General features: G+C 53.5%; 2 protein-coding genes across 5 annotated transcripts; one reads left to right on the top strand and one right to left on the bottom strand.

Annotated features, from left to right (window-relative positions):
* Nucleotides 1-3,336: 3,336 nt before the first annotated feature.
* Nucleotides 3,337-12,410, bottom strand: USHBP1 (USH1 protein network component harmonin binding protein 1). Its single transcript, XM_043467241.1, has 12 exons — nucleotides 11,861-12,410; nucleotides 11,618-11,766; nucleotides 10,963-11,386; nucleotides 7,759-7,884; nucleotides 7,488-7,624; nucleotides 7,175-7,315; nucleotides 6,725-6,898; nucleotides 5,875-6,124; nucleotides 5,035-5,256; nucleotides 4,178-4,284; nucleotides 3,853-3,975; nucleotides 3,337-3,597 (listed from the first exon to the last, which is right to left on the bottom strand). The coding sequence occupies exons 1-12, from the start codon at nucleotides 11,912-11,914 to the stop codon at nucleotides 3,408-3,410; spliced, it is 2,097 nt and encodes a 698-aa protein (XP_043323176.1). The 5' UTR covers nucleotides 11,915-12,410; the 3' UTR covers nucleotides 3,337-3,407.
* Nucleotides 12,411-15,615: 3,205 nt separating this feature from the next.
* Nucleotides 15,616-21,511, top strand: BABAM1 (BRISC and BRCA1 A complex member 1). Of its 4 annotated transcripts, none has more exons than XM_043467243.1 (10): nucleotides 15,616-15,742; nucleotides 16,111-16,207; nucleotides 16,582-16,933; nucleotides 17,528-17,586; nucleotides 18,162-18,282; nucleotides 18,363-18,441; nucleotides 18,723-18,747; nucleotides 19,678-19,807; nucleotides 19,987-20,073; nucleotides 21,025-21,511. In XM_043467243.1, exons 3-10 carry the CDS (start codon nucleotides 16,640-16,642, stop codon nucleotides 21,226-21,228), a joined length of 999 nt encoding a protein of 332 aa, XP_043323178.1. In that variant the 5' UTR covers nucleotides 15,616-15,742; nucleotides 16,111-16,207; nucleotides 16,582-16,639; the 3' UTR covers nucleotides 21,229-21,511. The 4 variants fall into 4 exon arrangements, with proteins under 4 accessions (XP_043323178.1, XP_043323179.1, XP_043323177.1 ...); XM_043467244.1 differs by having other exon boundaries at nucleotides 15,628-15,742; nucleotides 16,117-16,207; XM_043467242.1 differs by lacking the exon at nucleotides 16,111-16,207 and having other exon boundaries at nucleotides 15,684-15,742.
* Nucleotides 21,512-21,542: the final 31 nt, after the last annotated feature.

Consider the following 21,542-nt stretch of genomic DNA (forward strand, 5'->3'; position numbering starts at 1 on the left):
GACCCCCACCCCACCCTTTCTCCGCTTGGGCTAACACCTGGTGTTCGGAATCTCCGGGGGGGAAGGGATGTTGTGGTCTGCGGCCGGCAGGGGCGCGAGGTCAGGGGGCCCCTCTCCAGAATTTCAGGCTTCTGGGGGCAGGGCGCCCACCCGCCCAGCGAGGCTGGAGGCGACAGGAATGCCCACCACCCCTGCCGGGGGCCTGCCCCCTTTCCCCTTTAATTTCCTTTTCTTTCTGTGCTTCACAGAAAGAGCTTGACCAGGGGCCGACTGGACTACAGATGTCTCTTCCAGGCTCCCCAGAGTCTCCCAGCTGCTGCTCGGCCTCCAGGTCACTGCCCCCAAGACCCAGGGTTAGGACAGCCAGCATATATTAAACACCCTTTGTATGCTCAGGAGAGCAGGCCGCCCTGGGCAAAGAAGCCTGAGCCTCTGCTTCTGAGCCTGTTAACCTTTAACCGGCTGGAAAAGCCCTTCCTGCAGTGACCTTTCACCTTGGAGTCCTGAAGGTCCAGGCCTTATCTCCCGCCCTGCCCTGGGCTAAGCCGGACACTCGGACACGTGGCTGGGCCTCTGAGGGCTGCAGGCAGGAGAAAAGGGTCCTCTGCCCCCACGGGCTCCTACACCCTCCTCTCTCAGGAAGGGTCCTTGAGAAAAGCCATCCCCCTCTCCAGCTGACGTCTGAGGGACATCCTTCCTGGCAAGGGCTGGAGATGTTTGGAGATCTTGCAGCAGTTAAGAGGATACCAAGGTTCTGGAAAAGCCAGGCAATGGATGCCCAGCCCTGGGCCTCTGGGCCTGCTGGGAGGGTGTGGCTGGGCATGAGGGGGGAGGGAGGTTTTAGCAAGTACAGAAAGCAAGAAGCACTAGGGTTAGACACGAGGAAGGACTTTCCAAGGGTCTGACTGGAGTGGAGTTCTCTGCCCCATAACCTGAGTTGGGCTTGAATGGTTAAAGAGGACCCTTTATTTAAGTCCTGGCAGTGCAGTGGTTAGGGCTCTGTGCCTCCACTGCAGGGGACATGGGGTCGATCCCTGGTCAGGGAATTAAGATCTCAAATGTCCCAAGTAAAGATATCGCCTGCAGCAACTAAGACCAGGGTTAGCCAATTTTTTTTTTTTTTTTTTTTGAGAGAGAGGACCCTTTGGTTCTGCGGCCTGGGAATGGGGAGGGGGGGTGTTAGCTGGGTATTTGGGGTGACGATGGGTGTCTAGGTCCCTGGTCTGAACTTTCTAGGATCCTTGATGGGGGGGTGGGGGGGGACGTGGAGGTGGGTGTCTCAGAGATGAGAGCCAGAGACTTGTAAGGAAGAGAAGGCTCAAGGAGTCAGAGGGGGCCCGGAGAAGGGAAGGGACAGGGAACTGGAGTTTGAGGGACACAAGCCTAGGGGAGGGGTCCGGTGGGAGACTGGAAGAAGGTCTGCCACAGATCCTGGAACTTCGAGGTGATCCAACCTTTGGGGGGCCGCCCCACCTCAGCCCAGGAGCTCTATCGCCCCTGCAGTCCCTGGAGGCCGGGGTGGGGGGGTGGTGCTGAGGTCCGGCCCCGCCCCACCTGACCCCTGCCTGCGGCCCCGCGGTGACATTTGACCTTGCAGAGGCCGCAACCAGGGACAAAGAGGCCTGGGCCCATCTGCTGCGGGGCACCCGTGGGAACAGCAAGACCCGGCTCCCGGTGGCCTGGGAACCTGCCCCCGCCCCGCAACGGCGACCTCAGCTCTCGCCCCCATCGCCGGCGTGAACTCCTTCCCCACCTTCCAACAGGTGACCTTGTCTCCTCTCGGCCCCACCACCCCCACCCCCCCCCGCCACGGGCAACCTAGTGAGACTGGGGGCTAAGGTCACTCTTAGACGCTTAGGGAGGGAGACGGACGAGAGGGTCGTACAGTCGGGTCCTCTGCCGGGATACGGGCGACCTTGCCAGCCTGAGTTTCCCTGCTTTCTGCAAAGCCTGCCTCGGTCCGGAGATTGTGTTTATGGTTCGAAGGTCACCAGCCTCCAGCGCTGGCCCGAGGCTCCTGTGGATCCGGAGGACCAGGTTGAGTCTCGGCGGCTGACTAGCGCCGACCTCAGGTCAGCCTTGCCCTGCCGGCGAGAGGCAGCCGCGCCGCGCACACACCTGCACAGGTGCTGCCTGAAGCCCGCCCCCCCCCCCCGAACCTCACCCCCACCAGGCTGGAATGAAAATCTAACTAATCTGCGTCTTGAATTTCAGCTGCCACCCAGGAGGGGACAGCTGGCCACTAATCCGAGGCGTCTGGGTCGAGCCTAACCCCCCCCTTTCCCAACTCTGCCAGACTCCGCTGGAAGGGCAAGGGGCGTGGGCTATGTAAATAAGATGCTAATCTCTTGCCCGCTGTTAATCTGACACTGGCACCTCCCAGAGCTCCCATCTCCTGCAGGTAAAACTGGCAACTTCTCAGATTGGCCAGGAGCCATCCAGACGCTCTAGGGCAGTGTACTTCTTTGCCCACCGTTACCAAACCTGATTTCCTCAACAACAGCTGTATAACCCCCCTGAGATCTCTCTTGCAGAGTTTCTTCCCTTTGCCCACCACTCTAAAGCCCTTTACCTTAGGTCCACATTCTTTGAATGCAAGTTCTAAGGCCACTTCTGATTCCACCTTCCCCCTCCCTCCACTCAGGGAGCAATGCTCTTCCAGCTAATGTTCCACGTGCTGAACTGTTAAGGCCTCAGTCTTCTTTCTGGGTTATGGGTATCTTCTTGGGAACATCCTTCAGACCAAGCCTAGCATTTCCTTGGAAAGTGGGTGGGCAGGGGAAAGTGTGCCCTGCCCCAGTGGACACCCTGCCGGGCTTCTGGAGACAGATAGGAAAGAAAGGAAAGGAAAGTGAAGTCGCTCGGTTGTGTCCCACCCTTTGCGACCTCATGTACTGCAGCCTCCCAGGCTCCTCCATCCATGGGACTTTCTAGGCAAGAGTACAGGAGTGGGTTGCCATTTCCTTCTCCAGGGGATCTTCCCGACTCAGGGATTGAACCCGGGTCTTCTGCATTGCAGGCAGACACACTTTACCATCTAAGCCACCAGGGAAGCCCTGGAGACAGATAAGGGTTGGAATTTCAGCTCTGGCTATGTAACCTCACTGAACCCTGAATGCCCCCAGCCAGTCATGGGAATCCTGTCTCCACAGCCCAAGTTGCTTCTTCCATGACCCTTCTGACATGTCTCTTCGCATGCCATATGGTGTCAGACCAAATATACTGAGTCTCTCAATTGCCAGCCCCCTCCCCATCAAACCCCAGACACTCAGGTATATCAGCCCTCATCACACAGAACATGCCTCAACATGCAAAGTCATGCCACATGACACAGTGTCTCTCCAGAAGAGTTTATGATGTGACCCGTCACAAGTGTCTGGCACGTCCAGACATGGCCAGGTTAGGGCCTAGAGAAAGGTCTCCCCAGGCCGGGAAGGCGGGCAGGGAAGTCTGGACCTCCCCAGGGCCCTTTCGGTGGCTTCTAGCACGGCCAGCTCCTCTGCCTGACGGGCTTCCATCAGTGTCATCTGCTGCTCCAGCTTCCGCCGTTGCTCTTCCTGCTTCCGGTGGGCACCTCGGAAGGCCATGACCAACGTGCTGGAGGGAGAAGGAGGCTGAGCCAGGAAACAGCCCCCCATTCCACCCAAGACAGGGGCTATGTACTCCCAGCCCCAGACAGGAAGTCTTTGAGATTGGGTCTTCCGGGGGTCTTAGCATCACTCAGCAGGGGCTGACACACATCAGGCACCAGAGGAGGTGTGGAATGGGTTGAACCTGCCACCCACCTTAGGGGGGGAAGCTGTGGCCCAGAGAGAGCCAGGGATGCCTCTGAGGTTACACAGAGAGACCCACCTGTGAGCTTTGCATAAATCACTGTTCAGCTCAGTACTCTGAGCACGTCTGGCTCGTCCCTTCCGAGCCACCTCTTCTAGCTCTTCCCGCAGAGACTGCAGCTGCTCCCGCAGGCCCAGAGCCCTGGTACAAGGGTGAGGAGAGAGGAACTCACAGACATAGCCACTCCTGTCTGCCTTCCCCACTCCCACCCACCTGCCCAAGATATTTCCATGTGAATACAATGGTACACCCAGTCCTCCACTGTACGCAACACCCCAGTGGGCTCTCACATATTACCCCCAGCCAGGCCACACACACCCCAGCACAGTACCCAGGCACACACCGAGTGAGTGATGCTGACAGTTCCTGGGTCAATTCTTCTGGGTCCTGCACTTTGCTCACTTGGCCTCCATCAATACCCCTGCAGCCGCCAGGGAGAGCAGGAGGACCCTGAGGGAGGCAGAAGGGAGGGTAGTGACACTGACCTCGGCTGAGACTGTGCTCAGCCCAATCTAGACATTGAAGTCATCACAGACTGTGGTGGCTACAGTGCCTGCTCTCACAGAGCCCCCAGCCTTATGAGACACCCCAATAAGGATACAGTTGTTCCCTAACAAGGGAAATAACTAACAAGAGATCTCATTTTTAGGCAGTTCACGAGGACTTCCTAGAGGAGGTGATGTCTGAGCTCAGACCTATAGGATGTCAAGGACTCAGATAAACAGGAAAGTGGTGTTCCTGGCAGAGGCGTAGCACTTAGAAAGGTATGGAGGTAGAAGAGATGATCAAAGGAGGGTTCCAGAAGGCTCTAAAGCTTTAAACAGAGGATAGATATGATTAGACAGTAGGGGCAAGAAGGAAAGCCTCAGGGAGTAAGCTGGAGCCAAAATTTAGGAAAATATGAAGCACGGCGTGGAGCTGCTGGAGTGGGGAATGGGAAGTATGAATAGCCTGGGGGTGGGAAGTAGAAGGGACAGCTGTGAGTGGGAGACACTAAATCCCTTGGGGCTTATTGGGCTCAATACACTCAAAGAAAGAAACTCTGAAGTACAAGTGTGAACTTTCACATGCATTTTTACCATTCAACTCCTTTTTTGGTGCAGAAATGGAAACTGAGGCTCAAAGGAGGCTAGGATTAACCAGGACCACATATCCAGTAGTATACGGCTATCCCTACCAGGCCAAGGCAGGGTCACTCACCTGGGACCACTCCTCCTCATCTCCGCTGCTCCCACCTCCACTGCTGTCTCCACCACTGCTGTTGGCCCCGCCGGTCCGAAGCTGTGCCCGCTCCCAGCGCAGCTGCTCCAGCAGGAGCACATGGGCTGGGCCCTGGGCTCGGAGGGCAGCCTCCCGCAGTTCCAGAGCCCGCTTTTCCCGCCGCACCAGCTGTAGCCGCAGCATCAGGTCCGCCAGAGTCTCCTGAGAGACCAAGGAGAGGGTAGAAAATTTGTGCCTTGAAGGTCAACTGTTGAGAAAACCGAGCCTCTAGGAGGTGCCCACTGAGGGCTGCTCAGGCAAGAATCCTAACCCTTCCCTTGATCTTGCATGATGGGAAATATCCTTCCATAAAAACTACAGCTGTAGAAATAGACATTCAGAGAGAGCAAGTGTCTTAGACAAAGTCAGGTAGCAACTCAATGGTAGTGTCTGGAGTTTCTCCAAATTCAGAACCTCAGCTCTTTCATGTGTGTGATAGCTGCTCAGTCGTGTCTGACTCTTTTGCCACCCCATGAACTGCAGCCCGCCAGGCTCCTCTGTCCATGGAATTCTCCAGGCAAGCCTACTGGAGTTGGGTGCCATTCCCTTCTCCAGGGGATCTTCCTGACCCATGGATCGAACTCGTGTCTCCTGCATTGGCAGGCGGATTCTTTACCACAGAGAAGCCCCCAGCTCTTTCACGCCAGGTTACAAATTTCAAACAATATCCAGCAAAACTCTCCCTTACTACCTGGTCCCCTCATCACATCTCACTCAGACTCAGCAACAGATTTGGTCCCACCAGGAAAGACTGACACGGTGGCCACAGCCCATGTGTACCCGTGTGGCCGCCAGGTCCTGCTGGATCTGCATCTTCTCCAGCCGGGGCAGGGCTGGGCCAGGCTGGGTCCCCAGAATGGCCTGCACCATGGCTTCTGCATGGGGCACGGTAGATATGGGCACCCAGGTGGAGCCAGGTTCGGGGGGAATCTTGACCAGAGCACGGCGTTCCTGGAGACGCTGAACATAGCCCAGGAGCTGGGTAGCCACCTCCTGTGATGTGGGCCTATCCACACTGCTGCCTTCGGGACTGCGGGAAACAGAAGAGGCCTGTGTCAACACTGGTCAGCGTGGCTGTACTAACTTCATGGCGATCCTGGGGGGCTTTGTCATCTTCCGTCTTACTGACAATGATGGTTCCTTCCTATGCCATCTGTGGTAGGCATGGTCAAACTAACACAGTGGGCACCATAATGTAAACCCATATGGGCAACACCAGCCCACTGATGATCATTCATCAGTGATGAATGATGAATGAATGCCACCATGCCAATGGACACAGTCACTCACACCATCATGGGGAAGCCATCACACCAACTCAGTGAGCACCATTGCTTACCTGCCAACCCTGTTATGCAGCATCATGCCAACCCCATGAAGCACCATAATGCCACCCAGTCAGTGGGTACCACCATCCGTCTTCATGCCACCCTGGTGGGTCCTATACCAACCCCAATGGCTGTCACCACCATGTCAACTTTGCTGGGTAGAAACCAGCCAACTCCAGCAGGCCTAATGCCAAGCATAGGAGCCACGCCAACCCCCAACATAGGGCCAGTGCTGGGAGCCCCATTCTGCAACCAGAGCCCCACTCACGGGCCCACCCAGTCCCCAGGGCTCCCAAGGGTACCTTGGATATGAATCCTGCAGTGTCACTCCATCCATGGCAGCCTTCTCCTGGGCTAGGAGCCTCTGAGCTTCCTTCTCAGCTGCCTCCAAGTCATCCATGAAGGCTTCTTTTCCAGCTCCTGAGTCTGCCTCCCGGAGAGTGAGTAAGGCTCCATATGCCTCCTCACAGTGTTCACTGTGGGACAGCAGTTCTGAGCACTCCAGCATACCCATCTTGCTATGTGGGTGACATCCCCACTTGCTCCTGGATCCCTCACTGCTCCTGCTAACCCCAACCCCGGGAGTTTGTAAATTCCTTCAGCACTCTTGGACGAAAATTGCCTTAAGTTAATTTCCACGGCAAGGGCAAACACTTTTCTGAGAGGGCTCCGTCTCTCTCTGGGGATTAAGACTATCCTCTGAGGATGTCCATTTCTTTCCCAGGCAGTGAATCACGGTGGGGTGCACTGACCTATACTGCAAGGCCAGACGCAGCGCAGTGGCCTCAGCCTCCCGCTGGCCCAGCTGCATGCTGAGGCCCTCACACCGGCCCTTGTACTCCTGGAGCACAGCTGACAGCAGGCGGTTGAAGCATTTGAGCTTCTCAGTTTTCCTGCCTCCAGAGGTGGGGAAAAGGGAAAAGTGAGTGACTTTGAAGGGCAGTTAGGACACCACTGATCTCCACCCTTCCCCATCCCTCCGCCACTCCAGCTCCAGACTGCTGGCTTTATATCCCAGCTGGGAGGCACCAGTGCCCTTATGAGCTCAGCGTTTGTGACTCTTACCCTCGGAGTTGCTCCATCTGGGCTTCCATGATGTGCATCTCAGGAGCAAGGGGCTGGGTTGGGAGAGACCCAAGCATCTGGGTGCTGGAATCACTCTGCAGGCGCCGGAGCAGGGGGTGAGCCCGGGAGAAGGGATCCTGTCAAAAAGAGGTGACTTGATTCACCCAGAATTGTCATTGAGAGCCCAGCATCATGGGTTTAGGCTTGAGTCTCATGGCCCCAAACCCTAAGGATCTGAAACAGACCACGGTTTTTAGCTTCACACACTCACCTGTGAGCCCCAGGTCTCTCCATCAGCCCCAGAGCTGCTAGAACCACTAACCGAGCCACCTGCTTGGTCACAGGAAGGAGGTGGGAAGGGCTCCAGCCTCAGCAGGGAATCCTGCAGCTCCTGGACCTTTGGGGAAATGGGGAATGTAAGGCTGGGGTGGCTCCAACCACCTGCCATTCTTCCCTAAGACCTGTTCTTGGAGCAGTGGCAAGAGCACTGGCTGGAATGTAGGACCCACCTCCCCCCCCAGCCCCAGATTCTCATCCTGTACAACCTTCTTGTACAACCTTGGGCAAGTCGTTCAGCCATGACTTGTTGGTCAGGCATTCAGTCATGCAGTCCCTGAATCAAGACTTCTCTTTCCAGATGTCCAATGGGTACATGAAAAGATGCTCATCATCACTAATCTTTGCATGCGTGCATGCTCAGTCACTTCAGCCGTATCTGACTCTTTGTGACCCTATAGACTGTAGCCTGCCAGGCTCCTCTGGCATGAGAGTCCATGGGATTCTCCAGGCAAAAAAAAAGACAAAGTACTGGAGTGGGTTGCCACGCTCTCCTCCAGGGGATCTTCCCAGCCCAGAGGTCGAACCCGTGTCTCCTGTGGCTCCTGCATTGCAGGTGGATTCTTTACTGCTGAGCCACTGGGGAAACCTCACTAATCCTCAGGAAAATGCAAATCAAAGCCACAATGAGATACCACCTTACATCAGATAGAATGGCAAGCATCAAAAAGACAAGAAAGGGACTTCCCTGGCAGTTCAGGGGTTAGGACTCCGCGCTTCCACTGCAGGAGGCACGGGTTCGATCACTGGTTGGGGGAACTAAGATCCTGCATGCCTTGCCGAGTGGCGCGACCAAAAGAAGAAAAGAATGCAAGAGATAAGTGTAGGCGAGGATGTGGAGAAAAGGGAACCTTCATGCACTGTTGTTGAGAATGTAAATGGGTGCAATCACTATCGAAAAAAGTATGGCAGTTCCTCAAAAAAATAAAAATAGAATGACTATATGATACAGCAATTCCATTTCTGGGTATTTCTCTGAAGGAAACCAAAATGCTATCTCGAAAAGACATCTGCACCCGCATGTTCATTGCAGCATTATTTACAAGAGCCAAGACACAGAAGCAACCTAAGTGTCCACCGATGGATGAATGGATAAGATGTGGTAAATATATTTAGAGAATGAAATATTATTCATCTGTAAAAAAGGAATCTTGCTATTTGGAACAATATAGAAGGACCTCAGGGTTTCCCCGGTGGCTCAACAGTAAAGAATCTGCCTGCAGTGCCGGAGCCGCAGGAGACGTGGGTTCGATCCCTGGGTTGGGAAGATCCCCTGGAGGAGGAAATGGCCACCCACTCCAGTATTCTTGCCTGGAGAATCCCATGGACAGAGGAACCTGGTGGGCTACACAGTCCCTGGGGTCACAAAGAGTTGGACACAACTGAAGTGACTTAGCACGCACACAGAAGGACCTTAAAGGTACTATGCTAAGTGAAACAAGTCAGCCAGATAAAGACAAATAGTACATGATCTCACTTATATGTGGAGTCTAAAATAAAACAAGGGCGTTCCCTGGTGATCCAGTGGTTAGGACCCGGTGCTTTCACTGCTGTGGGCTGGGGTTCAACCCCTGGTCGGGACCTGAGATCCACCAAGCCATGCAGCAGGGCACAGATAGATAGATAGACAGATGATAGGTTAGAATTTTTAAAAACTGAACTCACAGATACAGGGAACACGTTGGTGGTTGCCAGGGTTGAGGGGAGGGGTCAGGGGGGTAAAACTTTTTTTTAAAAAGACTTCTCTTTCCTGGCTGAGAAATGGGCTCCGCTCCTTGCGCTGGGCTTCCGCAGCCCAGGTCTCACCATCTGTGTCCCTCCTGCCCTGACATCACCTGGGCTCTGGACCCAGACATAAAACTGTCCCTTTAATAGCCCCATGTGGGTGTTTCAGGGCATCTTGAGCTGATTAAGGCCCAAGGGCTCTGGTCTCCCTTCCTCCGAACCTGCCCCTCCCACAGGCTCCCTATGTCTCACTTCCAGTCTCTAAGGCTCCCAATCCAGGTCTCGTCCTCAGCCCCTCTCTAGCTTTCACATCCCACCTGCCAGCTCCATCTTCAGCATCGCCGCTGAATCTGCCCAGTTCTCACCGTCTCCACAACTTTGCCACCTCCTGGATCTCCAAGATTTCACCTTCTCCCTCCACAAGCTGTTCCTCACAAAGTCGCCAGAGGGCGCCTGTGAGCACCTGCGTCAGGTCTCCACCCTTGTTGGCTCAGAGCCCTCCGTGCCTCCCACCTCACTCGCAGCAAAAGTTCAAATCCTTCTTGAGGCCCACAAGGCCCTCCGGGATCTGCTCCCATCACCTCGGTACCCTTGTCTCCTCCTGCTCAGCCCCATACTGGCCTCCTCACTGTTTCTTGAACACACGAATCGCACTACAACCTCCAGCCTTTGCCTATACTGTTCCTTTTGCCTAAAATGCTCTTCCCCAGTTCCTTACATGGCTCCTCCCTTGCCTCCTTGTGGCCTTTATTCAAGTGTCATTTCTTCGGTGGGCCTCTCTGATCCTCTTAACTAAAGTTGCGAGGGACCTTTGTCTCTTTGGGGTTGCCGACAAAGGTCCAAACAGTCAAAGCTATGGTTTTTCCAGTAGTCAATTATGGATATGAGTGTTGGACCATAAAGAAAGCTGAGCGTCAAAGAATTGATGCTTCTGAACTGTGGTGTTGGAGAAGACTCTTGAGAATTCCTTGGACAGCAAGGAGATCAAACCAGTCAATCCTAAAAGAAATCAGCCCTGAATACTCATTGGAAGGACAGATGCCGAAGCTGAAGCTCCAATACTTTGGCCATCTGATACAAAGAGCTGACTCATTGGAAACGACCCTGATGCTGGGAAAGATTGAAGGCAGGAGGAGAAGGGGGTGACAGAGGATGAGATGGTTAGATAGCATCACTGACTCAATGGACATAAGTTTGAGCAAACTCTGGGAGATGGCAGAGAAGACAGAGAAGCCTGGCGTACTGCAGTCCATGGGGTTGCAAAGAGTTGGACACAACTGAGCGACTGAACAACAGCAAGGCAAGTCAAAGCTCCAGGAAATCTTCACAAATGAACAAATGATTCAATGTGTCTTATGCCAGGCCTGCCTCCCTCCCACCAGGCATGCCTGGGAGGCAGGCCTGCCCTGCTCACCTCTCTCTGCAGCATCTCCTTCTCAGCCTGGAAGGCCTTCAGAGAGTTCTGTGTGCGGATCAGCTCATCCTCCCGGCTGCCCAGGGCCAAACGCAGCCAGGCATTCCTTTCAGCCAATCTGGCTGCCTCCCGCTGGCAGCTCCCAGCCCCCTCCTGCTCCAAACAGGGCTTTGGTGCCCCCTGGCTTCTGTCCTTTGCCTCCACTGGCTCAGGACAGTTTGGGGGACGGTGGCGCCAGGCAGCAGCAGTTGCTTCCAGAGAGCTCAGCGCTTGCTGAAGAGTCTGAAATACATCAGGTCCAGAGCGGATGCTCTCCTTGTCCTGTGGGGCTACCTCTGGGGCCTGGTGGGTTTCCTCATGGGGCCGCTCCTCAGGGGCTGGGGCTGGTCCCCTGCTAGTGTCCCCATCAACTTCTTTGTCAGTCCTGTGAAGAGGTGAAGGATGGAAATTTCTGGAAATGGGGTCATCTGGGATAGCTAACACACAGAGGGTTTGTAACAAGGCCAGCACTGCATCATACAGGGCCTTGAAAGTCAGGCCACGGGCAATGGGAGCCATGGCATGTGTGTGAGTCAGGGAGGGACATAAAAACCATCTATGGGTGGGAAAGATGTGCCAGGCCTGCAGTGGGGGACACAGACCAAGTGGGCCTTACCTGCTCTCCAAGCCCTGCCCTTTGGCCTCCACCTCAGGGCCCAACAGTTCCAGCTTGGCGCTATCTTGAGATGCCACAGGGCCCGGCTCAGAGCTCCCACTGGCTGCCTCAGCCTCCTCTGAACTCTCTGCCACAGGGTCCAGCTCACCCTGCAAATGATCCCCAGGGCTGAGCTCTGAGCCAGGCAGATCTGGGTGCTGGGGTCTTGCAGGGTTGGGTGTGGCAAGGAGGGGGAACACTTACGGGCAGAGCGTGTCTCCCTCGCCGGCTTCGGGGCCGTGTGGCCCTGGCACTCATTGTTATCCAGAAATCAGTGTCTTCTGAATCCTCCTTTATCCTCACCCACTAAAACTACAACCTGACTTCAGCTCAAAACAAATGACAACCTTAATTTCCTCTTCTGTGAAATGGGCATTGATTTCACTTCTCCAAAAGGATCTTGAGTTATCAATGTGGATTTGGTGCATTTGAATGCCTCCCTTGATGGCCAGCTCACTACCTCTCAAGGTTGCCCTGACCTCTTCCTTCGTTTCTGTCTCCTTTATTTTCCTCTCTCTTTGATCCCTTGCCTCCCCTATCGGGGCTTGGGAGGAGGAGTTCAACTGTCCTCTCTCCTCCCCAGGGCTCTCCTGAACCAGAGATTCTAATCCTGGGATTTGGTTCCCTCAGCCCGCTCTACTTCCCTGTTCTCCTGGGGGGTACCTTGGTCAGAAAACCAAGTCCCTGGACATTCTTGGGGTCACTCTGACCACTGCCCGCTCAAGCTTGGGCTGGCCAAGGCCAGCCTGGGAGGGGCCGGGAAACAGGAAGCCTCCTCCCCTGGCCATGTGACTTGCTATTGTGTAGTTTCCTCTTCAAGGACAGGGGCTTCCTCCAGCCCTAGCAACAGGACACATGTCCAGCTCCCGAGATGCCAGTCCCTCCTCGCCTCTGCTTCCAAGGCCACGGCTCCTCCAACTCTGACCCTTAGATTTTATTTCTGGGAAGCTAGAGTGCTCCTCTGGGCTGATGCTCTTCACTTGGCCTCTGACTGTCCCTTAAGCGTCAGAGTTCTCGCTCCACTTCAAGTCACAGACAGATCTGGGGTTGGTCCCCCTGAGCAAGCGATGGTCCCTTCTGAGCCCTAGTTTCTTTGTCTTCCTTCAGTGTCATGGGAGGTTTTTGTTTTGTTTTTTTCAAAACAAAAAAATTTCTTTTGAAATATAGCTAATTTACAATGTTGTATTAGTTTCAGGTATGTAGCCCAAGTGTTTTTTATTTTTATTCTTTCTTTTAGAATATTACAAATTCTTTTTTATTCCTTCTCAGGTTCTTTCCATTATAGGATTACAAAATACTGAATATAATTCCCTGTGCCTTTTGTAGGTCCTCGTTGTTTATTGTATATAGTGTGTACCTCTTAATCTCAAACTCCTAATTTATCTCTCCCCCCCGCTTCCCCTTTGGTAACTATAAATTTGCTTTCTTATGTCTGTGAGTCTATTTCTATTTTGTAAATAAGATCATTTGTATCATTTTCCCCCAAATTTAACTGCACATCTTGTATTTTATTTTTAAAATAAAAAAATTTATTTATTTATGGCTATGCTGGGTCTTCATTGCTGCGTCAACTTTTTCCTCGAGTTGTGGTGAGCGGGGATACTATTTGGGGTATGCGGGCTTCTCATTGCCATGGCTTCTCTTGTTGTGGAGCAGTTTCGAGGCACACAGGCTTCAGTAGTTGCAGCACATGAGCTCAGTAGTTGTGGCTCCTGGGCTCCAGAGCACAGGCTCCGTAGCTGTGGAGCATGGGCTCAGTTGCTCCACAGCATGTGGATCTTCCTGGACCAGAGATCAAACCAATGTCCCCTGCATTGACGGGCAGATTCTTTACCACTGAGCCACCAGGGAAGCCTTGTATCATTTTTTAAGATTCCACATATGAGTGATATCTCTGGAGAAGGACATGGCAACTGACTCCAGTATTCCTGTCTGGAAAATCCCATGGACAGAGGAGCCTGGCGGGTTACAATCCGTGGGGTCACAAAGAGTCAGACACAACTGAGCAACTAAATAGCAGTATAAGTGACATCATATATTTGTCTTTGTCTGACTCGCTTCATGCAGTATGATAATCTCTAGGCCCATCTCTGTTGCTGCAAATTTCTTTCTGTTTTGTGGCTCAGTAATATTCCAGTATATATATATATATAGTATATTGTATATATTGTACACATTGTATATATATACATGTATATGTATATATACCTCTATGTGCTGAGTCACTCAGTCATGTCTGACTCTTTGTGACCCCTTGGACTGTAGACCGTCAGGCTCCTCTGTCCATGGGCATTCTCCAGGCAAGAATACTGGAGTGGGTTGCTATACCCTCCTCATATACATACATATACACACATATATGTGTATTTATATATATATATAAAATGTGTGTGTGTATATATATATGTGTGTGTGTATATATATGCATATATGTTTGCATATATATACATTTGCACATGGTCAGGCACCATCAGAGAACTGAATCGTAAGGCACCCTCCTTGTTCCCTACTGCCTCTCTGACCTCCCCATCTCTGGTTCCTCTGCTTCTCCTCCATAAATGCTGAATTCCTCAGATCCCAGATGATTCCTACATCCTGTTCATTTTTCCTGCATCCACCTCTAAAGGGCCTCTTCCGCATCTCCATCCACAGTCAGCGCTCAAGCCTCTCCTCCCCAAGGTGGATGCCAGCCCAGCTCCCTCCCAGGGCTCCCACGCCTCCACTCCCTTCCCCACCCAGGACCCAGAGACAGAGGTCTCACTGTTCACCTCCCTGGCTCACACACCCTCCATGGCTCCCCATTGCCCTTGGGAAACATTTCATGCTCTTCAGCCTGGCATTCAAGGTCTTCAATAAAATCATGCATGTGGGTGGCACCAGTGTGTACTCCCGTCTCTAGCCACGATAACCTCTTCCATAAACAGCTGAAGCTTCTCAATTCCCTCACACCCTGGTGCCTTTGGCCATGCCTTAACCTTTGCCTGAAACACCCCTTCCTTCCTAGTGCATTTGATGTAAACTGTGCATAGCCTGGGATAGTCTGAATCTTTCTGGTTCCACTGACAGACTCTACGAGGCTAAATCTTCCTGCCTCCGTTCCTCCAAAGGTCGTAGCGAGAGAAATTGGCAATTTTCTGACTTGAGGGTGAACATTAGAATTCTCACTCTTAGCCTCTGTTCCAGCCACATTAACCGATGAGAGACTTTCACAGCTCCAAAGCTCCTCAAAACCTACAAACTGTTGCCCAGGCGGTTCCTTCTGCCTGGAATGACCTTACCCCTCTTGTTTTTTCAGCAAATTCTCCATCCTTCAAAGTTCATTTTACACAGCCCCTCCGGACTCTCTTTGAACCGGAGTTTAGCTGATGTGGGCAAGTTTAACAGATTTTAACAAGAAACTGAGGCTCAGTTTTTAGGTGGTTATGGAGCTGAGGGGAGAAGTGTGCATGAAGAAAGGAAGGGTGGCTTGAAATAGTTCTGGCTTGGTATTTTTTTAATTTTTGCAAATATCTGTAAAATAAGGAGCTGATTTAAATAATTGGGAGGGGCCTTGGGATCTGGACCACGCCCACCTCTGCCGCAAAATCCCCTCACTGAGGTTCGGTCAAGTCCATCAATCACCAATCAGCCCCTCCTCTTCTAAATCCCGCCCAATTCAGCCCCACTTTGTTTAATCACACGGTAAACTAGGTCTTCTCCATCTTTCTGAGCCTTTCCCATTGTAAGTCTTACTCCACTCCGCCTCGATTCAGCCTATCACGTCAGAAGGGCTGACCACCGTAATTTGAATCGGCCAGAAACATAAAAACTCCTCCTTGTCTCACTTTAGCCAATCGCATCCCAGATCCCGCCCCACTAGGCTCCCACTCCAGCCTATCACAATCCAAACCCCGCCTCCTAGCACAGTCTCACCCTATCAGCTTCCAAGGCTCTCCAGCCTCGTCCCATTCATCTCTCCATTCGGCTTTCGGCCGCTGAACTACAGTTCCCAGTAGGCGTGACGGCTGCGCCAAACTACTTCCGGCTGCTAAAGATGGCGGCTTCCTAGCGGGTCAGCGGATGAGTAGGAAGGAGGCTCAGGCAACGGTGAGCAGAAGTTGGGTGGTGAAAGCGCGCGGGACCGTCCTTAAAGGCCCACCTTCCTTAGCTCCAGAAATTCAGCCTCTCATTTGCTCTGAGGCTTCCGCCTTCAGCTCTAGTTTCTCCTGCAGTCTAGCCTCCATCTCCCTTGCTGCAGCTATGCTTTCCTTACAGATTATGGGGGCTGCAAGGCGCTCAGAGATCATCCCCAGCAGCCCTCACCCATTGCCTAGACAGACAAACTGTTCCACTGGCGCCCCGTTTTTCCGCAAAGGAATTGCACACCTCTCCAGTGTGCAGACACCGCCTAAGCAGTCACTATGGAGGGGAGAACCCTAGAAGTTTGTATCCTTTATTCACCAAGACATTTTCAGTTTCAGGTGGCAGAACCCCCAACTCAGTCTGGCTTAAGCAAGAAAGGGAATTTAGGCATAGCTGGATCCGGGCGCTGAGAAGTCTTTCATTTTCTGGGTGAGCATCACTTCAGGCAAGCTCTCTTTCCCCCTCTTGGAAGCAAGAGAGGCTCCTAGCAGCTTTGGACTTGTATCCTTCCAGTACTGCAATTCGGAACTGCCCCTCCCTGGTGTGTTCTGGGTCACGTCCTCATCTCTGAGCCATTCACAGTGGCCAGATGAGCACCCTAGCCAAAAGGGGGAGAGGAGGGGTTAGCTCTACGAAAAAAAAAAGGGGAGGCTGTTATCTCAAGTCAGAGTGGATGCTGGGTTGATAAGTGTAAAAGGCACCCATCCTACAGATGAGGAAACTGAGTCCCTGAGCAGAGTGACTCTTATTGTCAGTAAGAGACTTGTGACCTGTTCTGCTCGGTAACCAAACGCTTTTAAAAGCCCTAAGGAAAGGATCCTGGCTTCCCTCATCCCTGCTGCATCCAGCCACTCCGGAACCATGGAGGTGGCAGAGCCCAGCTGTCCCACGGAAGAGGAGGAAGAAGAGGAGGAGGAAGAGGAGCAGTCAGCTGAGCCCAGGCCCCGCACTCGCTCCAACCCTGAGGGGGCTGAGGACCGGGCGCTGGGGGCCCAGACCAGCGTGGGCAGCCGCAGTGAGGGTGAGGGCGAGGCGGCCAGTGCTGACAACGGGGCCACCAACCCTCCAGGAGCCGGTCCCAAGCCGTGGCAGGTGCCTCCACCAGCCCCAGAGATCCAGGTGCGGACCCCAAGGGTCAACTGTCCAGAGAAAGTGGTAAGTGAGAGGCTTGGCCTGTGGCTTTGAGATGTTAGGGAACCTTGGGTTAAATGTCATTCTTTAGGATTCACTCTGGAAAACAGTCTCTTTCTATTAGTGTCCTAGGGCAGCTGGGCTTCCCAAGTGGCTCCGTAGTAAAGAATCCACCTGCCAATGCAGGAGACGCTGGTTCAATCCTTGGGTTCGGAAGATCCTTGGAGAAGGGCATAGCAACTCACTCCAGTATTCTTACATGGAGAATCCGATGGACAGAGGAGCTTGGAGGGCTACAGTCCATGGGGTCATAAAGAGCTGGACACAACTGAAGTGGATTCAGTAGCCCTGCAGCATGTGGGATCTTAGTTCCTTGACCAGGGGTCAAACCTTTGTCTGCTGCACTGGAAGGCAGATTCTTAACCACTGGACCCCCAGGGAAGTCCCTCAGCTGCCTCCTAGAGTGGATGGCTTGGCTGGGAACTGGGGGTCATCATATAGCCTTCTCCCATGAGGCTTCTTGGAGAGGGCCAGCAGAGTGGCATGGGGGCCCGCAGTGACATCCAGTTGCCAAGTACTGCTGGTCACAGCCCTCACTAGCCTCCAAATTTGTTGCAGATCATCTGCCTGGACCTGTCAGAGGAAATGGCGCTGCCAAAGCTTGAGTCATTCAATGGGTGAGAGGGGTTATTTGGGGGCTGGAGTTTCCCACCGTGGCTGGGAGGAGCCCAGCCCCCAAAATGCAGGGTTGTCTCTCTAAGACTGATTCCTGGGTCCTGGAGGGATTGGAGAGTAACCGTGATAACTGGTAATGTTACAGCTGCAGCCCACTGGGGTTCTGTTCTCAGCACTTGAGAGCTGTCACACTCCACCCATGTCACAGCCATGACTCGGAAACTCCGAGAAGCAAGGTGACTTGCTCAAGGCCTCCTGGCAAATGGGCAGAGCCAGATTCAGAGCAAGGCCTGGCTGACTCCAAAGTCCTGGCCTGTGAGCAGCTAAGTCTCACTGGGGTCAGGCAGCAGGGCCTGAGCACAAGCCTACCTCCCCTTCCCTGGCATTCCTGATGATCCATGACTGAGCCAAGGTGGGGTGCCTCCTCTGGATCAGATGTGAGGCCCAGGCTGGCCAGAGGGACCCATTCAGTGAGGACAAAAGCTGGAGAGTCAGCTGGGCTGGGTTTGTGGCTGGGCTCTACCGCCTGCCTGGCTGCGTGACCTGGGCCTTAACCACCGCCTCACTCTCACCCCAGCTCCAAAACCAACGCCCTCAATGTCTCCCAGAAAATGATCGAGATGTTCGTGCGGACAAAACACAAAATTGACAAGAGCCACGAGTTTGCGCTGGTGGTGGTGAACGATGACACGGCCTGGGTGAGGCTGGGGGCAAGCCTGGCTCCCCGGGGGCCCCCCAGGGCTTATAGCACCTTGCTGAGTTTCAGTCTTCCCTGCAGCTGTCTGGCCTGACCTCTGACCCCCGTGAACTCTGCAGCTGCCTCTACGACCTGGAAACAGCTTCCTGTTCCACCTTCAGTATCCTTTCTATGCAGGGAAGAGAATGGCCCCCGTCCTGAGGGAAATGGGGGCTTTGAGTCACTGAGGGCCTTCAGGTCATCTGATGCCAGCCCTCTCTTTTATGATCTGTGCTGAGGGAAAACTAGCTCAGTGAGGGCAAGTGACTGGAACAGGGTCACATAGCATGCCTCCTGGCAGCCGACTCAGAGGCAGCTGTACTCTCCCAGCCTCTGGAGGAGGGAAGCCGCCCACCTCTGTCTACCCATGCACTGCTCTGCTCTCCTTAGCATTCTCACCAGATCTGGAAGGTCTCTTCAGCCTCATGTAAGTCCCCCATGGGGAAATTATTACTCACCTTTGAAGAGAAGAACCCCTCCTGGGTAAAAGCTCCAAACAGCCCAGAAATAGTCCTTTCGGGAAGCCGAAAGGCTTCCTTTCTCAGCCTTACCCCCTGGAACAATTGCTTACTTACCTGTCTGAAAGCATTTTTGCAAAAGAGGTTCTTTTTTCACATCTTGCCCTCTGTGTTACTTTCTTTTTTTTTCCTTCTAATTTATTTATGTATGTATTTCTTTTTGGCTGTGCTGGGTCTTGGCTTTCTCTAGTTGCAGTGAGCGGGCTTCTCATTGCGGTGGCTTCTCTTGTTCCAGAGCACAGACTGTAGGTGCAGAGGCTTTGGTGGTTGCAGCACGTGGGCACAGTAGTTGCAACTTGTGGGCTCTGGAACATGGGCTCTGTAGTTGTGGCACTTGGCTATAGTTGCTCTGTGGCATGTGGGATCTTCCCGGACCAGGGATCCAACCAGTGTCCCTTGTAATGCAAGGCAGATTCTTAACATCTGGACCACCAAGGAAGTTCCTCTGGGTTATATTCTGACAGCCCAGTGGCCCGCCACTACTTTAACTGCAGGGCAGCAAACTTTTTCTTTAAAGGACCAGATAGTAAACATTTTTGGCTTTGTGGGTCATGTGGTCACTGTTGTGTTGACCAGACTCTGCCGTTGTAATCTGAGCAAGCTCTGGCTTTGGGGTCAGCAAAACCTCTGATGGAGCAGGAGAGGTCAGGGAGAAAGGTGAAGCTGGGAAGGTGCCGGGGCAGAGGGAACAGCATGGGGAAAGGCTCAGAGGCAACAGTGAACTTGGGAGGGGTCAGGTGGGACCTCACATACCCAGTGAGGAGCTGGGCTCTCCTGGGGGGACGAGAAGGATGGGCCACCAAGGTGTACTCTGACCATCCCCCCTTCATGCTGCACAGCCAGCAGAAGACTGAGCTGCCAGTCACAGAGAACGTGCAGACGATCCCACCGCCGTATGTGGTCCGAACCATCCTGGTCTATAGCCGTCCACCCTGCCAGCCCCAGTTCTCCCTGACAGAGCCCATGAAGGTGAGTGAGACCTGGGAGAAGGATGCCTGCAGCCAGCACGATGGTGGTTAGATACTAGGAGGGACTTCCTGAACACAGGTGCTGGGGTACCTGGAATCAAGTTCCCAGAATCTAGAGATTTGGGGTCATGGGGCCATAGGGTGACCCTAGTCCCAAAGACTACCTTTCTTCCCCTGCAGAAAATGTTCCAGTGCCCTTATTTCTTCTTCGATGTTGTTTACATCCACAACGGCGCTGATGAGAAGGAGGAGGAAATGAGCTGGAAGGTGAGAGGCCACCAGAATGTGGGCGGCAGGTGGATGTACATGGGAGGTCTCTGAACCCCCCTGCCCCAGCCCTAAGGGAAAGGAGGCCCTTTTCACTGAGGGCCGTCAGGGCATCTGATGCTCACCCCCTAGATTATGATCTGTGCTGAGGAAGAGCAGCCTCAGAGAGGGCAAGAAACCAGGCCAGGGTCACACAGCATGTCTCAGGCACAGTGGTACCTGGCAACAGGCTCAGAGGCACCTGTACTCCTATGGGGTCGGGAGGAGGGAAGCCACCTGCCCCTGCCCACTCACACACTGCTCTGCCATTAGCCTTCTCCTTACCATTCCTGGCCCTTCTAGATCATGGTCAGTCAGATTCCAACATTTCCCACTTGTCTGCAGTGAACTAATGGGGCTGTTGGGACGGTGGCCCAGGAGCATGTAAGGTCCTGTCCACCTCATCCCCAACATCCCCTGCTTCTCTCTCTTCCTGCTGTTCTGTCTCTGTGCCCTCTGCGTGGAGCACACTTCCATCCCTGCCTCCCCAGGCTCTGCTGGTCCTTTACATTCCAGCCCTGAACTAGTTGTGGCATCTCGAGTTGGCCACTTATCTCTCCGAGCCTCACTTGACCCAACTGTGAGCAGAGGGGGTTGAGCCCAGCTCCTACTTATATGTCAGTACACAAACTGGAAGACCCTACTCTGAGAAGCCTTCCCTGCTTCTCTGGATAGATCAGCGTCAGGGGGCTGGGGGTCATGTGCTTCTCCAGACTAGGGGCTCCAGCTCTGAGACCCTTGGGGTGGGTGGGTGGCAGGAAATGTTTGCTGAATGTGGGAATAGTTTCTGCCTGGCAAACTCCTCTGCACCCTTCAGAACCCATCCCTGAGATCCCTCCTGGGAGGCCCTCCAAGACAGGGAGGGCTTGGCAGCAGAACATCTGCATGAACAGCCCTTCCTTGGCCCCACAGGACATGTTTGCCTTCATGGGAAGCCTGGATACCAAAGGTACCAGTTATAAATACGAAGTGGCGCTGGCTGGGCCAGCCCTTGAGCTTCACAACTGTATGGCCAAGCTGTTGGCTCATCCACTGCAACGGCCTTGCCAAAGCCATGCCTCCTATAGCCTGCTGGAGGAGGACGATGAAGCCACTGAGGTTGAGGCCACTGTCTGAACCATCCCTGTGCATCCAACCTTCTTGTACAATGAAACCCTTGGCATGGAACACTGGTTCTCAGACTGGGCTCCCTAGGACCCCCAGAGGGGGTTCTAGGAAGTATCTGAGGCACCTGGGCAGCCCTGAAGGAACCCTAAGATTCCAGGAAGCATCCCAGGGACTCTGGACACCCAGTCCCCATGTTTCCCAGCTCATATCCCACTCCTGAGTTTTTCAGTTGTAATTTTTGTTGTGCTTTGTGTGATTTTTGTCATCAGAATAAAAATCTGAGACTCCCTAACCCAAGTCCACTGTTCATTGAAATCTTTTCG

This window comes from Cervus canadensis, chromosome 4 (genome assembly GCF_019320065.1).
Source record: "Cervus canadensis isolate Bull #8, Minnesota chromosome 4, ASM1932006v1, whole genome shotgun sequence".
Classification (NCBI taxonomy): domain Eukaryota; kingdom Metazoa; phylum Chordata; class Mammalia; order Artiodactyla; family Cervidae; genus Cervus; species Cervus canadensis.

Coding starts and splice junctions, on each gene's coding strand:
- USHBP1 (XM_043467241.1), bottom strand. CDS start 11,914: ATGAGTGCCAGGGCCACACGGCCCCGAAGCCGGCGAGGGAGACACGCT. Junction 11,767..11,860: donor GAGGGAGACACGCTCTGCCC/GTAAGTGTTCCC, acceptor GATCATTTGCAG/GGTGAGCTGGACCCTGTGGC. Junction 3,976..4,177: donor CTGTCAGCATCACTCACTCG/GTGTGTGCCTGG, acceptor CCCTTGTACCAG/GGCTCTGGGCCTGCGGGAGC.
- BABAM1 (XM_043467243.1), top strand. CDS start 16,640: ATGGAGGTGGCAGAGCCCAGCTGTCCCACGGAAGAGGAGGAAGAAGAG. Junction 18,283..18,362: donor TGAACGATGACACGGCCTGG/GTGAGGCTGGGG, acceptor TCTTCCCTGCAG/CTGTCTGGCCTGACCTCTGA. Junction 18,748..19,677: donor GAAGGTCTCTTCAGCCTCAT/GTAAGTCCCCCA, acceptor CATGCTGCACAG/CCAGCAGAAGACTGAGCTGC.